This window comes from Manis javanica, chromosome 15 (assembly GCF_040802235.1).
Source record: "Manis javanica isolate MJ-LG chromosome 15, MJ_LKY, whole genome shotgun sequence".
In the NCBI taxonomy this organism is placed as follows: Eukaryota; Metazoa; Chordata; class Mammalia; order Pholidota; family Manidae; genus Manis; species Manis javanica.
The window spans coordinates 23,482,418-23,501,800 of record NC_133170.1 but is presented as its reverse complement, the minus strand read 5'-3'; the positions used below and the strand labels follow the sequence as shown (position 1 = coordinate 23,501,800).

General features: G+C 37.3%; 2 protein-coding genes across 6 annotated transcripts in view; one reads left to right on the top strand and one right to left on the bottom strand.

Annotated features, from left to right (window-relative positions):
- Positions 1–9,097, top strand: part of LOC108404240 (C-type lectin domain family 2 member D-like) — a 37,501-nt gene extending 28,404 nt beyond the window's left edge. For both annotated transcript variants that reach the window (XM_037008724.2, XM_037008723.2), the window contains 3 exons: positions 2,979–3,163; positions 7,089–7,192; positions 8,860–9,097. In XM_037008724.2, coding sequence (XP_036864619.2) covers positions 2,979–3,163; positions 7,089–7,192; positions 8,860–8,998 — 428 coding nt within the window. In that variant the 3' untranslated portion in view covers positions 8,999–9,097. The remainder of the gene's footprint in view (positions 1–2,978; positions 3,164–7,088; positions 7,193–8,859) is intronic.
- Positions 1–19,383, bottom strand: part of KLRB1 (killer cell lectin like receptor B1) — a 111,315-nt gene that overhangs the window by 88,037 nt on the left and 3,895 nt on the right. The window lies entirely within an intron of this gene.

Genomic DNA, 19,383 nt, shown 5'->3' with positions numbered 1-19,383 from the left:
GTGCCTGGCATGTAATAATAGGTTTAAAAGGCAATTTTTGTTATTTTCTGCTTTGGTTTTCTTTTGCATATTCTGTAAGACCATTACAGCTGATGTCTGAGGGACTGATTTTCCAGTCCTATGTAGATTACACTCTTAATTTTTACTTTCTCATATTATTTTGACTGAAAATCTATTTGGGGATCTGTGGTACAAACCACTCAGCATGATACGTCATGTAAAACAACTCCTGATAGTTCCTACCTTTGCCTGTGACTTTTGCCCTTATTCACTCATATCCTAAGTTTTGAAATCTGTAACTGCCCTCTGGTGTCACTAAGAAATTACATAGTCATTCAGTCGCAAAGTCTGCTTTTAAGTATCTGGGTTGCATAAAACTGCTAGTGGACACGAAGTACAGAATTTATCCTTAGCTCAATAGCTAAGGTGATGGAATAAATAACTGTAAATATGGTGTATTGAAATGTTATTAGGATTAAGCAATCTGATTAGATTCACAAGACTGAATCATGCCTAATAAAAATAAAGCCTTCAAAATTGTTTGCCACTACTTTTATTACTGTAAATGATAAAAATAATGGCTATCACCATTATTTTCTTTAGTGGAAATGTTATAAGATTATAGGTAAAGAAAAGATAGAAGAGGTGATATTTAACCCTTAAAGGTCACCCTCGGTTTAAAGATTTCTCTGTGTGCTATTTGCTCAGGTCCACTTCTGGACAGAAACCCTGAGCAGAGTGATTACTCATCACTTTCTCTACCTAAACTTGAACTTCACAAAACAAACATGGAGAGGGAACACCTGTTTGGGCTGAGTCAACATGTTTGCCACCTGGTATGTGCAGCAGCCTCGTGTCTAGTAGGTCAAAGGTAGGGACAGAGAGAGAGAGAGAGGAAACACAACAGATTCTTTCTTGGATTGCATACCCTGGAGGAAACCTGATTCTGAAAGTATAGCTCAAAACATGCTTATACTATATCTAACGTAAACCAAGTTTGACAGAGAAAATTACAAGAACATTCCTCTAAACCCCACTCAACCTGGGTAGTAATACAAAACCCACCCCCATCATTGCATCCAGAGGCAGTATTCTAACAGGTCTTTCTAAGGCTGCTTATAAATCTTCGACTCAGAAATGTTTGAAATAGTCCATGTTATAGGTGATCTTCATTTCTCTTTTAATATTTTTATGATTCTACAGAGAATGATCTATTCTTGCCATTCTGTAGCCATAAATGTTACATATTGATGAAGCAAAAATACAGGTTATAGAGATTTAAATCAACTGTACTTACTTAATAAAAGAAAAAGGATAAAGAAGATGTGGTACATATACACAATGGAATATTATTCAGCCATAAGAAGAAAACAAATCCTATCATTTGCAACAACGTGGACGGAGCTAGAGGGTATTATGCTCAGTGAAATAAGCCAGGCAGAAAAAGACAAGTACCAAATGCTTTCACTCATCTGTGGAGTATAAGAACAAAGAAAAAACTGAAGGAACAAAACAGCAGCAGACTCACAGAACCCAAGAATGGACTAACAGTTACCCAAGGGAAAGGGACTGGGGAGAATGGGTGGGAAGGGAAGGATAAGGGGAAGAAAAGGGGCATTACAATGAGCAGACATAATGTAGTGGGGGGCATGGGGAAGGCAGTATAACACAGAGAAGACAAGTAGTGATTCTATAGCATCTTACTATGCTGATGGACAGTGACTGTAATGGGGTATGTGGTGGGGACTTGATAATGGGGGGAATCTAGTAACCATAATGTTGCTCATGTAATTGTACATTAATGATACCAAAAAAAAGTAGGAGACTTAAATACCTCAATATTAATCAATAAACTATTTTTGAAACACATTTTAAATCTACAGCCTTCATTTCTTGAAATAATCATAAGAACTTAACTGATGCTTGTGACTGCCTTTCTTCATTACCCATTCTTTGTTTTTCTTCCTTTCAACTAACCCTTTAACAGAAAAAGATCCCTGATGAGGAGCCAACATCTGTGGTCATCCTCTAATCTGTCCCTCCTCTTTAAACTGGTTGATGTACAAGCAGTGAAAGCACAATGGGTCTGCATCAATTTGGAAAAAAAAAGATCTGGTCCCTGAAATTATTATATACCTCCTCTTATAGGTGTAGTTTGGTGTCTGGTTTTTAGTGAGTGCCTTAGGACACATTATTTCACTGGTGTTATAAGATTAAACATTCAGGATGTATCAGTGATTATCCATGGCCAGGAGCTGGTCTCATAAGAGGCAAATCTCAGGCAAATCATATCACAGAAATTATGCCATGTGTACACAACTTCATGATTTGTTTCTACAGAAACTTTCAGAGCTGTTGAGCTGACAGAGGATGGCCACAGAAGGAACTGTCAGCAACCAGCAGCTCAGTAGAGACCATCTAGAGGCAGGGTCCTTGCTGTCAATCCTATTTGAAGAGTGCCTCTCTCCTGGTTTTATGGGAATTTTATCACAATAGAAGGGTCAGGGTAAAACTTCTTTCATCCTCATAGGATTATGGAGACATGTGTCTGACCATTTCATCTCAAGTAACTACTCACAGATTTCTGTACCCTGTGCCTCATTTTATTTACTAAGGTATCTGGAGTTCTTGCAGAACTATCCATTCTCTAAGGCCCATCAAATGTTGCTATTGAGGTAGCTGGTATTTTAAAGAAAGGTAACATTGTTGAAATTCAGGCAGACAGGTACAAGACCCAGAATTTAAGGCATTATTAACTCCTTCAACTCATCCACTAACAAAGGCTTTAGTTGGAATCTCAGCTTTGCCATTTGCTGTGAAATCTATGCAATGATTTTCAGCATCATTTTTTCATTTGAAAAATAAAGAGAAAAATAAGGATAAAATTTTAGTATTTCATAAGGCTACTGCAAAATATATTCAAAAGCATTGGGTAATATATATAGGAAAATATAAAAGCAAGTTGTTTTTATTTTCAGTAACTAGAGTTAAATTCCATCAAAAGCAATCAGAATGCCCTGAAGCTGCATGCCCAGAGAGCTGGATTGGTTTCCAAAGAAAGTGTTTCTACTTTTCTGATGACACCAAAAACTGGACATTCAGTCAAAGATTCTGTGTCTCACAAGGTGCTGATCTTGTTCAGGTTGAAACTCTCCAGGAACTGGTAAGAAAATAGTTATGGTTCAAATAAAAAATTGGTCCAACCAAGGCACTCTGTCATTCTATGCAAGAGTGTCTAAGATACAGGTTTAGACACCTAACTAGACGACTGATTTTTCAGCATAAGCAGAGAGGAAACCAGTAGGTGCTATATTGTGCAAGGGGCCATGTATAGTTACTTTAACACTCATAGCTAGAAGATGGCCAGAGAGCAAGCAAGTTCGTTCTTTGATTTATGAGCAAGAACTATGCAAATATGGATTAGAAAATTAAAGATGGGAACATGTTACACTTGTACAAAGTTAATAACATTGCTTCAAAATAAATCAAGCAGGATTGATGTCAGGAAAGATGGTGGAATAGGAAGCTTCTGGAATCTAAACAGCTTCTGTACCTCACCTAAACAACTATCAAAATGACAGAAATTCTCTAAAGTAACTAATTTGAAACTCTGTAGTCCTGCAGCATCTAAGGGAGTGTTTTATGAAGAGGCTGGTGAATTTCAGTTAATCTCAGTGAATTTCAGCATTCTCACTCAGTCAGGGCTACCTTCATAGCACAGAGCCACAGGGACTGCTGTCCATGGTCCTCATATAGCTTGTGGGGCCAGGGTGGGCAATGAGAACCTTGTTTTCCAAATGTTGGGGTTATATGCTGCTATTTCTGATTGCTGCTTTTCACTGCTAAGGGACAAGCACAAAGGCAGTCCACCATTGTTTTCAATCTCCACCAACTGAAGTGGTTTCCAGAGGATTTAAAGAAACAGTAATTATGTTTCCCCCTTGGGAGTCGGGCATATGAGAAAAACTTTGGCAGGTAATTGGCTGGCCATAAAGATAACAAAACAGAGATTTTGGTTACCATACATAATAAGGAATACACATCTTACAAAAATAGTTTGTAAAAGTCACAACCAGATGGCTCCAAACCTCAATAATCAAAATATAACAGTCCCCAAAGAGCAGAATTAGGTTTCCAAAGTTGCTACAACAAAATACTTGTAACATCTACCTCTCAATGAGAAATTGCAGGACACACAAAGGAAGGGATAGCCCATTCACAGGGTTATACAGAAAGCATTCCCAAGGGAGCTCAGACATTGGAAATATCAGTCAAAGATATTAAATCTTCCTTGTAAATATGTTCAAGGAGTTTAAAGAAGTAACAGACAAAAAAAACTAAAAAAACAAGGAAAATGACAAATAAAATAAGAGTATCCGCAAAGAGGTAGGAACTATTAAAAGGATAAAATAGAAATTGTGGAGCTAAAAAGTACTGTAACTGAAATGAAAAACTTATTACAGAGGTCAGCAGCATATGTGAAGAGGAAGAAGAAAGGATCAGCAAACTTGAATATAGGGCAACTGAAAATGTCCAGTCTAAGGAACAGAAAGGAAAAAGAATGAAAATAAACAGATCCTGAAGGGACTGTAGTATGTCACCAAGCAGACCAACATTCACATTATAGAAATCTCAGAAGGAAGAGAAAGGAGTAGGGAAAAAAAATGAACTAATGGCTGAAAACTCAAATTTAACGAAAGACAGGAATATACAGGTCTTAAGAGGCTCAACAAACTCCAAGCAAGATAAGCTAAAAGAGAACCACTTTGAGACAAATTATGGTGTTGAAACCCAAAGAGAGAGGTTTGAAAGTAGCAAGAGAAGCAACTAGTCATATACATGGGATCCTGAACAAGATTAACTGCTGATTAATTTTGAGACACCATGGAAGTGAGAATGCAGTGGAATGGCATAAAGTTCTGAAAGAAAAAAAAGCATCAATCAAGAATTCAGTATCTAGCAAAACTATCTTTCAAAATGGAAGAAAAATAAGACATTTCTAGATAAACAACTGAGAGAGTTTCTTACCACTAGACCTATCCTACAAGCAATGATAAAGGCTGGAATTAAAGTATATTAGACTGTGACACAGAGCCAAAGGAATAAGGAACAGTCATAAAGGTAACCACACAAATATAAAATCCAGAATTACTGTACTTTTGTTACAGTTTGTGGTTCTCCTCACATACAATTTAACAGGTAAATTCATAGGGCAATAATTATAAATCTGGGCAGATAACATATACATATGCAATCTATGACAATAATACAAAGAGAGTGGGTTGGAGATATGTGGGGCAAAATTTCTGTACATTATTGAAACCAAGTTTACCTTATAAACGAGGTTGTTATCAATTTAATATGTTAATTGCAATCCCCAAGGTAACCACTAAAAAAATGTACAGAAAAGAAGGAAATCAAAATGGTACATTACAAAAAAATCAAATACAATATAATGCAGTAATAGAGGAATTGAAAAATAAACAACATATAAGACATGTAGACAACAGATAAATGGCAGGTGTAGGTCCTTCCTCATCAGAAGTTACACTGCATATTAAAAGGCACTATCCTATTAAAAGGCGGAGACTGGCAGATTTATTAAAAACAAGAGAAAATAAGATCCATCTATATGCTCTACAAGAGACTCATGTTAGATATAAGGACACAAAGAAGGTGAAAGTAAAAGGATGGAAGAAGATATTCCTTGCAAATAGAGCTGGGTGACTCTATTCTTGTTAGACAGAATAGACTAAAGCAAAAAAGTTTCCAGGGGACAAAGAAGGACATTACATACTGATGAGAGTTTTGGTTAGCAAAAAGATATAATAATTATAAACATTTATGTGTCTAATAACACAGTCCCAAAACATACAAAGGAAAAACTAACAGAACTGAAATGAGAAACAGTTCTACAATAATAGTTGGAGCCTTCAAAACTCCACTTTCAAAAATGGGTAGAATAACCAGACAGAGGAACAATAAGGAGAGGTCTTGAATAACGCTATAAACCCATTATAAACCCATTAGGCCTAACAGACATATGCAGAACACTTCACCTAACAACTGCAGAATACACATTCTTCTCAAGTGCATATGAACATTCTCCAGGATAGACCATATGGTGGCCATAAAAGAAGTTCATAAATTTGAAAAGATTAAAATCATACAAAGTTCATATTCTATCATCACAATGGAATCACACTAGAAATCATTAACAGAAGGAAAACTGGAAAAACCACAAATAATGTGGAAATCAAACAACCCACTCTTAAACATCTGATGATCGAAAAGGAAATCACAAGGGAAATTAGAAAATACCTTAAGACAAATGAAATGAAAACACAACATGTCAAAAGTTAAGTTATGTGGTAGAGGCAGTACTAAGAGGGAAATTTACAGCTTTAAAAAAATATCTAAATTCAATAAAAACACTGCATACCTTAGGGAATTGAAAAAAGAAAAGCAAAAATAAATGTCAGTTTTAAAACTTTAAAACCGTAAAGATTTCCCTAAGAAGGCTCTAAATCCATTAATCATAAAGGAAAATTATACATATAAAAATATTAAAATTAATACCTATAATCATAAAAAGCCACTCTAAGTGTTGACAGGAATGTGTAGCAAAGGGAAGTGGGCTTCACTGCTGTTGTGAGTATAATTTGGCACAATAACATTAGAAAAGAGTTTGGTGTGATTTGGTAAAGTTGACAATAGGCATTCACTGTGGCCTAATAATTCCATTTCAGGACAGGTGCCAAGAATGTCATAACAGCATTCATAATAATTTCAAACTTGAATTAACCTTAGCATCAAACAACAGCAGAATAGATAAATTATGGAATAGTAATATAAAGGGGTACCATGCTGACATAAAAGCAAACAAGTTATCAGCAATTTCAGTTTTCATCCTCCCTATGTATGCATGGTCTACAGCATACCTACTCTCCATGTATTATTAAACAGTAGAAAATTAAAAAGAAGGAAATTTTAAGAGCAATTAAGAATACAGGATACAAGCAATATGTATTCTAGGAGAGGTCAGGCAATGACAGTTCTTTGACTACCATTTCTGTGTTTTCTGAAAGCATTTCCTATTGAGGTATAAAGGTCCCTCAGACCACTGGATTGGGCTGAGCAGAGAACAAGGCCAAACATGGAAATGGATAAATGGCACTGAATGGACTGAATTGTAAGTTATGAAAATTATGTCAGCAATATTTATATTTGAATTTTATTTGAATTTATAAATGAATTTACTTTAAATGTGTTCTCCATGCATGTGCTCTAAAAATTTAATCTAAGATTAGTCATAAATGAAGAAAGTGCCAATTTGTATGGTTTTTTTTTTTTTGCATGCTCCTTCAATCAATCCAAAGCCATGACATTTAGCAACTCTCACTTTAAGGAAACCGTACACCATCTATAAGTTTGTTATTTCTACAACTAAATTAATTGTATTTGCTCTATTGTTCTTTTTAAACTTTAAAATATAAAAATGCATGTTAAATTACTATATAAAACTACCATTGCATCAGTCTTCAGTAATTTACAGAGGGTTTATGAGTGATGGTAATAATGCCTATTATTTTTAAGATTACAGTTATAATGTTCAGGACAGGCAAAGTTTGGCATTTTTGAATTTAATCTTGATTGCATACTTATAGGATCTTTATGGGACTGAAAAGATTTTGGATAATGCTGGAAGACTTGGGTTCAGACAATTTCACTAAATGTTTGCTTGTCTGAGGAGATGAGGAGGTTCTGAAATACTCCTTTATGATGACAAAGTAGTCAACACTGGAAAAATATTATTTAGTCAAAATGGCATTGAGCTACAGGTAGTTTTGAAAAACAGTCTTCCCATTAGCTTTTTCACCTTGGACAGATGGTGAATTTTAGTACTCTTGTACTTGTAGTGCTCATCACACTGTGGATACTTGATATTTAGGATTAATCTTTATTTCTTCCTTTACAATACTGAAATAATAATATACTAATTCTCAACGTGTCTTAAGGATCAAGTATATTGACAACTATACAGTTGTTGAAAATATTGGAAATTCAAGTGTTTATGTGGAAAATATTATATTATTAAGGCCTAGCATATCTCACAATTAGCAAATTCTATCAGACTATAGCAATTTCAACCAGCTAACAGGAAAAATTTATCTAAATGCCCACCCAAATGTCTGTGTCAGGCCATTTCAACACAGCTGAATAGCACTGTAGTTTCAGTACTATAACTAGGGAAATAGGAAGATATGTTAAAACAAAGGACTTAGATAAAGCTCTGAAATTTTCAGTTATTTAAGGAAGTGGAATATTGCTGAAACTATGGAGAAAAAACAGATGTCTGACCTCTCCCACCAGCCAAGCAAGGCTTTGGATGTAGTTGAAAGAACACTATGCATATTGGTTCACTGTTCCTATAGCTGCTTTGCTGTATCTCCAGGTGACGAAAAGACTATTGGAAAGTCAGTGATTGATAACATAAGCCAAAAAAAAAACGAGGGCCTGTGACCAACAACAAAACTACCTGTAACTCAGCAGCATTTCTCCACTCCTTTCCTAAAATGAAGGTGGAAATAGCCTAGACCCTGTAGTTTCATCAGTCTAGGTATGAATCCCAGTTTTACTTGTTATAGGAAATTGGGGAATGCAGACTGTTTTCTTCTATAAAAAGAGATAATAATACTTACCTCACAGGATAATTTTTAATATTAAAGAGATGATATGTATAATTCATCTTATATTCAGAGGCCAAAGTAATGTACCCTTATTTTTTCATCTTTACTCCCTCTGCTCTTGAAGAAATGCCCAGTGGTCAACTGATTGACTCTGCTTCTTTCATTGCAGTTTTCCAATCAGAGGAGGAGGGGAGCATGCCTACCTGAATGACAAAGGTGCCAGTAGCGCAAGGCGCTACACAGAGAGGAAGTGGATTTGTTCCAAACTAGACACACATGCCCAAATGAGGAGGCGAAGCCCTAAGTGATCTTCAGACACACATTGTAAAATAACTGACCAATTGCTATCTCCAGTTATGCTTATCAACTTTTAAAAATTTTTTTCTAGTAAAACTGCTTTGCTTATATTTTAGTATTTTCATTTTATTATTAGGTATATAATCTTGAGCATAAAGTTGAAGGTCTGTAGTAGTTACTGTTTTATAATGAACAATTTGGGTTCGTACCTATGCATATGCCAGGTAAAAATCGAGATGGTGTATAGTGAGCTCTGCCTAGCTGCCTTCTTCTTGAGCTATTCTTTGTGGGCTTGCACAAGTCTGTGACCACTTGAGGGCTCAGCCTGGAGCTTCTCAGTCCTCCCACTACTCCTGGATCCAGAGGAAGAATGGGTATTCTGTTTTTGGATGGAATGTTCTGTATATATCTGTTAATTCCATTTGATCTGATGTGTTGTTCAAATTATAAGGATGTTTTTTTAGATGACATGTTAACAGTGGACTCTGAGTAAAGTAGATTGCCCTGCATAATGTGGATGGGCTTCAGCCAATAAGTTGTCAGGCCTTAATAAAACAGAGACTGGCCTCTTCCAAGTAAGAAGGAATTCTGCTGATGGCCTTTGGACTTGAACCGCAACATCAGCTCTTCTTTGAGTTTCCAGCCTAACAGCTTTTGTATCTGAACTGCAAAGCTCGCTCTTCCCTGGATCTCTAGTCTGCGGGCCTGCACACACAGAGTTTGGATTTATCAGCCTCTATAATTATGTGAGCCAATTTCTTAAAAGAAGTCTCTTTCTCTCTATATATGCATTCTATTGGTTCTGTTTCTCTGGAGATACCTAACACAGTAACTCCCTAGAGGATAAGTTTTTGACTAATGGGGACAGGAAAAAGGAAGAATCATAAGATACTTTCTCCATTTGGAAGAACAGACATTTGATAGTGGCTCTCGGAGGGCATCCAGAAATAATGAACAATCATTCAGCTTTTAAAGACAATTTAAAAAACTTTAAGTGAGGGCGGAGCCAACGTGGCAGCGTGAGTAGCACAGTGGGAATCTCCTCCCAAAAACATATATATTTTTTAAAATACAACAAATACAACTAATCCTAAAAGAGAGACCAGAAGACACAGGACAACAGCCAGACTACATCCACACGTACGAGAGGCCAGCGCCTGGTGAAAGGGGTAAGATACAAGCCCCGGCCCGGCGGGACCCAAGCACCCCTTCCCCCAGCTCCCAGCGGGAGGAGAGGAGTCGGAGTAGGGAGGCAGAGAGAGCCCAGGACTGCTAAACACCCAGCCCCAGCCATCTGCACCAGAGCACAGACACAGTGCATGCATGGAGGGCTGGAAACTAGGGAAACAGGGCAGCAAGACCTCTGAGAGGGTTCTGAAGCTGATGTCCCTATGACAAAGAAAAGCGAGTGCTTTTTGAAAGTCTTAAAGGGACAGGGATGCAACAGCTGGACGGAAACAACACAGGTCACAGCCCAGCAGCTGGAAATTACAGGGAAAACAGGGCACACTAACCCCTTGGGCAACAGCTCTGAGACCCCTCACCGAGGTAAACAGCCAAACAGCCCCCCTTCCATTACCCCTCCAGGGTGCGCCGAAAGCAGAGAAGCAGCCTAAGGCTGGCCATGCCCTCAGAAAGGGAGCTTCCTCCATGCCGGCCCGGCAAGACACAAAGACCCAGTCTACACGCAATTACCCAACACAAGCCACTAGGGGTCGCAATTGTCCCAGTAAAGAAAGGCCAGTAGCAAGTGAAAAGTTTGGCTCTCCCAGCTGACAGTCAATAGCACCTATCAACATGAAAAGGCAAAAAAATATGATCCAGACAAGACTAACCCAGACAGCTTCGGCATCTGCTACATCTTCCCCTGAGAAGGAACCTGGGGAGATAGATTTAACCAGTCTTCCTAAAAAAGAATTCAAAACAAAAGTCATAACCATCCTGATGGACTTGCAGAGAAATATGCAAGAACTAAGGAAGGAGAATACAGAAATAAAAAAAGCTCTGGAAGGACTTCAAAACAGAGTGGACAAGATGCAAGAGACCATTAATGGACTAGAAAACAGAGAACAGGAAAGCACAGAAGCTGATGCAGAGAGAGATAAAAGGATCTCCAGGAATGAAAGAATTCTAAGAGAGCTAAGTGACCGATCGAAACAGAACAATATCCGCATTATAGGGGTACCAGAAGAAGAGAGAGAAAAAGGGATAGAAAGTGTCTTTGAAGAAATAATTGCTGAAAACTTCCCCAAACTAGGGGAGGAAATGGCCTCTAAGACCACAGAAGTACACAGAACTCCCATGACAAGGGATCCAAGGAGGGCAACACCAAGACACATAATAATTAAAATGGCAAAGATCAAAGACAAGGACAAAGTATTAAAGGCAGCCAGCCAGAGAGAAAAAAAAGGTTACCTACAAAGGAAAACCCATCAGGCTATCATCAGACTTCTCAACAGAAACACTACAGGCCAGAAGAGAACGGCATGATATACATAATGCAATGAAACAGAAGGGCCTCAAACCAAGACTACTGTATCCAGCACGATTATCATTTAAATATGAAGGAGGTATTAAACAATTGCCAGACAAGCAAAAGTTGAGGGAATTTGCCTCCCACAAATCACCTCTACAGGGCATCTTACAGGGACTGTTCTCCTAAAAGGAGCACAGAACAAAACACCCAACATATGAAGAAGGGAGGAGGAGGAATAAGAAGGGACAGAAATAAAGAATCATCAGATCATGTTTATAATAGCTCAACAAACGAGTTAAGTTAGACAGTAAGATAGTAAAGAAGCTAACCCTGAACCTTTGGTAACCACAAACTTAAACCCTGCAATGGCAATAAGTACATGCCTTTCAATAATCACCCAAAATGTAAATGGACTGAATGCACCAATCAAAAGACACAGAGTAATAGAATGGATAAAAAAGCAAGATCCATCCATATGCTGCTTACAAGAAACTCACCGCAAACCCAAAGACATGCACAGACTTAAAGTCAAGGGATGGAAAAAGATACTTTATGCAAACAACAGAGAGAAAAAAGCAGGTGTTGCAATTCTAGTATCAGACAAAACAGACTTCAAAATAAAGAGAGTAACAAAAGATAAAGGAGGACATTACATAATGATAAAGGGCTCAGTCCAACAACAGGATATAACCATTATAAATATATATGCAACCAATACAGGAACACCAACATATCTGAAACAAATACTAAAAGAACTAAAGGAGGAAATAGAATGCAATGCATTCATTCTGGGAGACTTCAACACACCACTCACTCCAAAGGACAGATCCACCAGACAGAAAATAAGTAAGGACACAGAGGCACTGAACAACACACTAGAACAGATGGACCTAATAGACATCTACAGAACTCTACATCCAAAAGCAACAGGATACACATTCTTCTCAAGTGCACATGGAACATTCTCCAGAATAGACCACATACTAGGCCACAAAAAGAGCCTCAGTAAATTCCAAAAGATTGAAATCCTACCAACCAACTTTTCAGACCACAAAGGCATAAAACTAGAAATAAACTGCACAAAGAAAGCAAAAAGGCTCACAAACACATGGAGGCTTAACAACACACTCCTAAATAATCAATGGATCAATGACCAAATCAAATTGGAGATCCAGCAATATATGGAAACAAACGACAACAATAACACAAAGCCCCAACTACTGTGGGATACAGCAAAAGCAGTCTTAAGAGAAAAGTATATAGCAAGTCAGGCATATTTAAAGAAGGAAGAACAATCCCAAATGAATGGTCTAATGTGACAATTATCGAAACTGGAAAAAGAAGAACAAATGAGGCCTAAGGTCAGCAGAAGGAAGGACATCATAAAGATCAGAGAAGAAAAAAATGAAATTGAGAAGAATAAAACAATAGCAAAAATCAATGAAACCAAGAGCTGGTTCTTCGAGAAAATAAACAAAATAGATAAACCTCTAGCCAGACTTATTAAGAGGAAAAGAGAGTCAACACAAATCAACAGAATCAGAAATGAGAAAGGAAAAATCATGACAGACCCCACAGAAATACAAAGAATTATTAGAGTACTATGAAAACCTATATGTTAACAAGCTGGGAAACCTAGGAGAAATGGACAACTTCCTAGAAAAATACAACCCTCCAAGACTGACCCAGAAAGAAACAGAAAATTTAAACAGACCAATTACCAGCAACGAAATTGAAGTGGTAATCAAAAAACTACCCAAGAACAAAACCCCTGGGTGAGATGGATTCACCTCGGAATTTTATCAGACATACAGGAAGACATAATACCCATTCTCCTTAAAGTTTTCCAAAAAATAGAAGAGGAGGGGATACTTCCAAACTCATTCTATGAAGCTAACATCACTCTAATGCCAAAACCAGGCAAAGACCCCACCAAAAAAGAAAATTACAGACCAATATCCCTGATGAATGTAGATGCAAAAATACTCAACAAAATATTAGCAAAACGAATTAAAAAATACATCAAAAGGATCGTACACCATGACCAAGTGGGATTCATCCCAGGGAAGCAAGGATGGTACAACATTCGAAAGTCCATCAACATTATCCACCACATCAACAAAAAGAAAGACAAAAACCACATGATCATCTCCATAAATGTTGAGAAAGCATTTGACAAAATTCAACATCCATTCATGATAAAAACTCTCAGCAAAATGGGAATAGAGGGAAAGTACCTCAACATAATAAAGGCCATATATCATAAACCCACAGCCAACATCATAGTGAACAGTGAGAAGCTGAAAGCTTTTCCTCTGAGATCAGGAACTAGACAGGGATGCCCACTCTCCCCACTGCTATTTAACATAGTACTGGAGGTCCTAGCCACAGCAATCAGACAAAACAAAGAAATACAAGGAATCTAGATTGGTAAAGAAGAAGTTAGACTGTCACTATTTGCAGATGACATGATACTGTACATAAAAAACCCTAAAGACTCCACCTCAAAACTACTAGAACTGATATCAGAATACAGCAAATTGCAGGATACAAAATTAACACACAGAAATCTGTGGCTTTCCTATACACTAACAATGAACCAACAGAAAGAGAAATCAGGAAAACAACTCCATTCACAATTGCATCAAAAAGAATAAAATACCTAGGAATAACCCTAACCAAAGAAGTGAAAGACTTATACTCTGAAAACTACAAGTCACTCTTAAGAGAAATTAAAGGAGACACTAACAAATGGAAACTCATCCCATGCTCGTGGCTAGGAAGAATCAATATCGTCAAAATGGCCATCCTGCCCAAAGCAATATACAGATTTGATGCAATCCCTATCAAATTACCAACAACATTCTTCAACGAACTGGAACAAATAGTTCAAAAATTCATATGGAAACACCAAAGACCCCGAGTAGCCAAAGCAATCCTGAGAAAGAAGAATAAAGTAGGGGGGATCTCACTCCCCAACTTCAAGCTCTACTATAAAGCCATAGTAATCAAGACAATTTGGTACTGGCACAAGAACAGAGCCACAGACCAGTGGAACAGACTAGAGAATCCAGACATTAACCCAGACATATATGGTCAATTAATATTTGATAAAGGAGCCATGGACATACAATGGCGAAATGACAGTCTCTTCAACAGATGGTGCTGGCAAAGCTGGACAGCTACATGTAGGAGAATGAAACTGGACCATTGTCTAACCTCATATACAAAAGTAAATTCAAAATGGATCAAAGACCTGAATGTAAGTCATGAAACCATTAAAGTCTTGGAAAAAAACATAGGCAAAACCTCTTTGACATAAACATGAGTGACCTCTTCTTGAACATATCTCCCCGGGCAAGGAGAACAACAGCAAAAATGAACAAGTGGGATTATATTAAGCTGAAAAGCTTCTGTACAGCAAAACACACCATCAATAGAACAAAAAGGAACCCTACAGTATGGGGGAATATATTTGTAAATGACAGATCTGATAAAGACTTGACGTCCACAATATATAAAGATCTCACATGCCTCAAAAAGAATAAAATACCTAGGAATAACCCTAACCAAAGAATCAAATAACCCAATTAAAAAATGGGCAGATGAACTGAACAGTTCTCCAAAAAGAAATACAGATGGCCAACAGACGCATGAAAAGATGCTCCACATCGCTAATTATCAGAGAAATGCAAATTAAAACTACAATGAGGTATCACCTCACACCAGTAAGGATGGCTGCCATCCAAAAGACAAACAACAACAAATGTTGGCAAGGCTGTGGAGAAAGGGGAACCCTACTACATTGCTGGTAGGAATGTAAATTAGTTCAACCATTGTGGAAAGCAGTATGGAGGTTCATCAAAATGCTCAAAACAGACTTACCATTTGACCCAGGAATTCCACTCCTAGGAATTTACCCTAAGAACAAAGCAATCAAGTTTGAGAAAGACAGATGCACCAATATGTTTATCGCAGCACTATTTACAATAGCCAAGAATTGGAAGCAACCTAAATGTCCATCGATAGATGAATGGATAAAGAAGATGTGGTACATATACACAATGGAATACTATTCAGCCATAAGAAGAGGGCAAATCCTACCATGTGCAGCAACAGGGATGGAGCTGGAGGGTATTATGCTCAGTGAAATAAGCCAAGCAGAGAAAGAGAAATACCAAATGATTTCACTCATCTGTGGAGTATAAGAACAAAGGAAAAACTGAAGGAACAAAACAGCAGCGGAATCACAGGACCCAAGAATGGACTAACAGGTACCAAAGGGAAAGGGACTGGGGAGGATGGGTTGTTGGGAGGGATAAGGGGGGAAGAAGAAGGGGCGTATTAAGATTAGCATGCATATGGGGAGGAGGGAGAAAGGGGAGGGCTGTACAACACAGAGAAGACAAGTAGTGATTCTACAACATTTTGCTATGCTGATGGACAGTGACTGTAAAAGGGTTTATAGGGGGAACCTGGTATAGGGGAGAGCCTAGTAAACATAATATTATTCATGTAAGTGTAGATTAAAGATAAAAAAAAAAGAAAGAAAGAGAAGGGGGATTACTCCTTGATAGGATAAAACTAATTGTAAATCAACGATTAATGCATGCTTTAAATATCCTTAATTTTGATCATTTAAAGTGTGTCAGATGATTGGCTATGGATGTACACTCTTCTGATAATATTCCTTTCTCTTAAAAAAAAAAAAAAAAAAAGCAGTTCCTGTGTGGTGACCTCCAATGGTATAAAGGGCATATAAAAGTGTAGGCAAAGGGTCTGTTTGTGTTTATACAGAGGATCAAAGCCTAACTTGGCTACCCAGAAAATGAACTAAGATACGATATGAAAAAGAACTTCCAACATCAGCACTCTCTGGAAGACTCATACCAGAAGACGATCATCAAAAAACCCCAACAAAGATCCATGCGCTGCTACAGCTGTAGACTCCCTCATCCCACTGGTTCCTGGACTTGCCATGGGAATGAAGAAGGAGATATCTAAGCTGGCCTGTGCATACCGTAAAACAACAAATTTGACTGGATCTATACTGTTGGAACTCAACCAAGAATTAGGAGAAGTGCAAGTTGTAGCACTCCAAAATCTTACAACTACAGACTATCTACTGTTAAAAGAGCATATGGGATGTGAACAGATCCCAGAAATGGGCTGCTTTAATTTGTCTGATTTCTCTCAGACTGTTCAAGTACAGTTGGACAATATCCATCATATAATAGATAAATTTTCACAAATGCCTAGGATGCCTAACTGGTTTTCTTGGTTTCACTGGAGATGGCTGGTAATTATAGATCTGCTTTGGTTATGTAACTGTATTCCTATTATGTTAATGTGTGTGCACAATTTGATTAGTAGTTTAAAACCTATACATGCTTAAGTTACTCTACAAGAAGATAGGTCAAAGAAATAATCAATCTTCCCATGTTTTCTTCCGTCTGCTACTTCTATAGCTTTTCTTCTTCCTTCCTAATTATAACCCTTAAATAGAATTCGTGCCTCATATCAAATTTACCGAGTATCATAATTCCTCCAAGTTGTAAAGATACCTCAAGACAAATGCTGGGCATAGAAGCCACAGGGCATAAATATGCAAAGAAGTAAAAAACTAACCTTTTCAAACAATATGGCTTCTCTCTCACTTACCAACTTTACATTTCCCTGTATGGCCCTGGAAGATGACTGGTTAGCCAGAGATGGGTAAGATTCCTCAAGGGAGGAACAACCTAAGACAGGCATAGTCGCAGGGGGGCCATCAGGTGAGAAATTGGGGATCAACAGAGGTGAGGCTTAGAACCTCACCCCCCCTGTTCTGAGAGAAATCTTCTGTATCCGTGGATGTTTTATTGCCCTTGTCTAGCTTGGATTAACACATAGTCTACAGGCACACACCTGATCATCTACATTTGCTCTCTTACAACACTAAACTATGTTTTCTACCTTTATCGTGTATCTACCTACCACTTCAGCATTTTATTAAAAAAAATAATAATAATAATAATAAAGGGATAAATGTGGGATCCACATATAAATCAAGTATAAAAATCAAACGAATATTCATATTTGAACTGATTGCTTATAGTTCATAATGCGTAATCAAAACCGAAAGTTTCTGTGATGAATGCCCTTGTACTGTTCACCATGTAAGAACTTATTTACTATGTAAGAATTTGTTCACCATGTAAGAACTTGTTCGTTATGCTTCAGAAGATTGGAGACTGACGAAAATTAGGCTTGGGGTGGATTAATGATTGTGCATTGAGCATTGACTCCCCTATACAGAATTTTATTGTTGTCACAACCATTTGATCAATAAATATGAGAGATGTCCTCTCAAAAAAAAAAAAACACTTTAAGCTTTTCTAAAAAACATAGTCTTCAGTCTGTTTTGTATTTAGAGTTTGATTTTTGTTATACAGTTTATTGGTTTTCTCTCATTATTTTTAAAGAGCCGATAAAGTCTGGAAATGATTTTATTACAATAAAATCAAACTTTTCCAGTGAAAAATATCTCAAGTTCAATAATATTATTGAACTCTATTATTCAGAACTGAGAATAAAGGGAATACAGTTAATAATATATAACAACTTTGTATTCAAGTGCATGAGGAAAATCAACAGCAGGAAAGAAAGTTTGCAATCTCCATCAACAAAATAATTTGTGTCTGAGGAAACAGAACTTAAAAAACAATTTGTAAAAATAAATAAGTAAAGAAAAGAAAAACAATCTCAATCCCCCCATCCAATAAAACCTTTTCAAATGATTACAGTTATTAATCCTGGGGAGATAAAGGAGTAGAGCATAAAGCAGGCAAAAACAGTATAAAATAATCTGATTGTACTCTTGAAGCAAAAAATTCTATTGTTGAAATATACTCAGTAGAAAAGCTACATACAAGAGAGACCCAGCTGACAAATAAAACAATGAAACAGCATATGGGCTGAAGAACACAGAGGGAAAAGATGAAGAGCTGACAAACATTGAACAATTCAGAGACATGGAGGACTGATTAGAAACTCAAGAGTTCACTACCAGGGGTGCTAGAACGGCATAAGGAAGAAAGAGAGAAGGGGAACCATCTGGGGAATTTACATGTACACGTAATACTATCAGTGGGCCTGAAATATGTTTTTTTTTAACCAGTTGCAGGACACCATACTATAGGGTGCAGGAACTATATTTACTATGATTTTCAAGAGACTCTTCGGGAAAAAAGAACAACAGGAAAAAAAAAATAAGAAAATGTACCCACAGTGGTTGATCTTGTTTCTGCTGCAAAAACTCCAGTTATGTGCAAACTAAAACATGGTGAAATAACTTGTTTACAGTAGGAGCATAAAAGTAGAAACTGTATAGAACAGCATGTAGAATAAAATGCAAAATCATTAGCTGCACCCTATAGAATGTGGGTGGCCAAGAAAAGAAGGTTCCTATGAGTTTTACAAGCTTCAAAACATGCAGTTTTTTATTTTTTATGGTTGGGCTGTAATGACAGAGAAAGGGAATGAGAACCTAGCAAAGATCTTGAGCAATCCCTTGAACTTGAAATGCTGACTTATCAGCTTTTGTAAAGAACAGATATTCCCATATGATAAAAACAGCTAAAATCACATTTAAACTAAAATCAGATTTTCATTATTATATCAAGTGGCATGCCAAGCCATCTGTATCATCACTGGGCTCAGTGTTATGGAAGACTAGATGTCCTTAATCTTTTAGCTTTTAGTTAAAATGTTTTCATCTCAGAGGTTTTCTCCCTAATGGAGGGCAGTCACTGACAGCCTGTACCAGATATCAGTGTAGAGTGTCCTATCTACAATCCATACTTTCATTACCTGCTTTGCATTAATGGGCTAGACTGAGCTCTTTGCCTTGAAGTTAGGTTGATGTTAAGCTTGTGACTA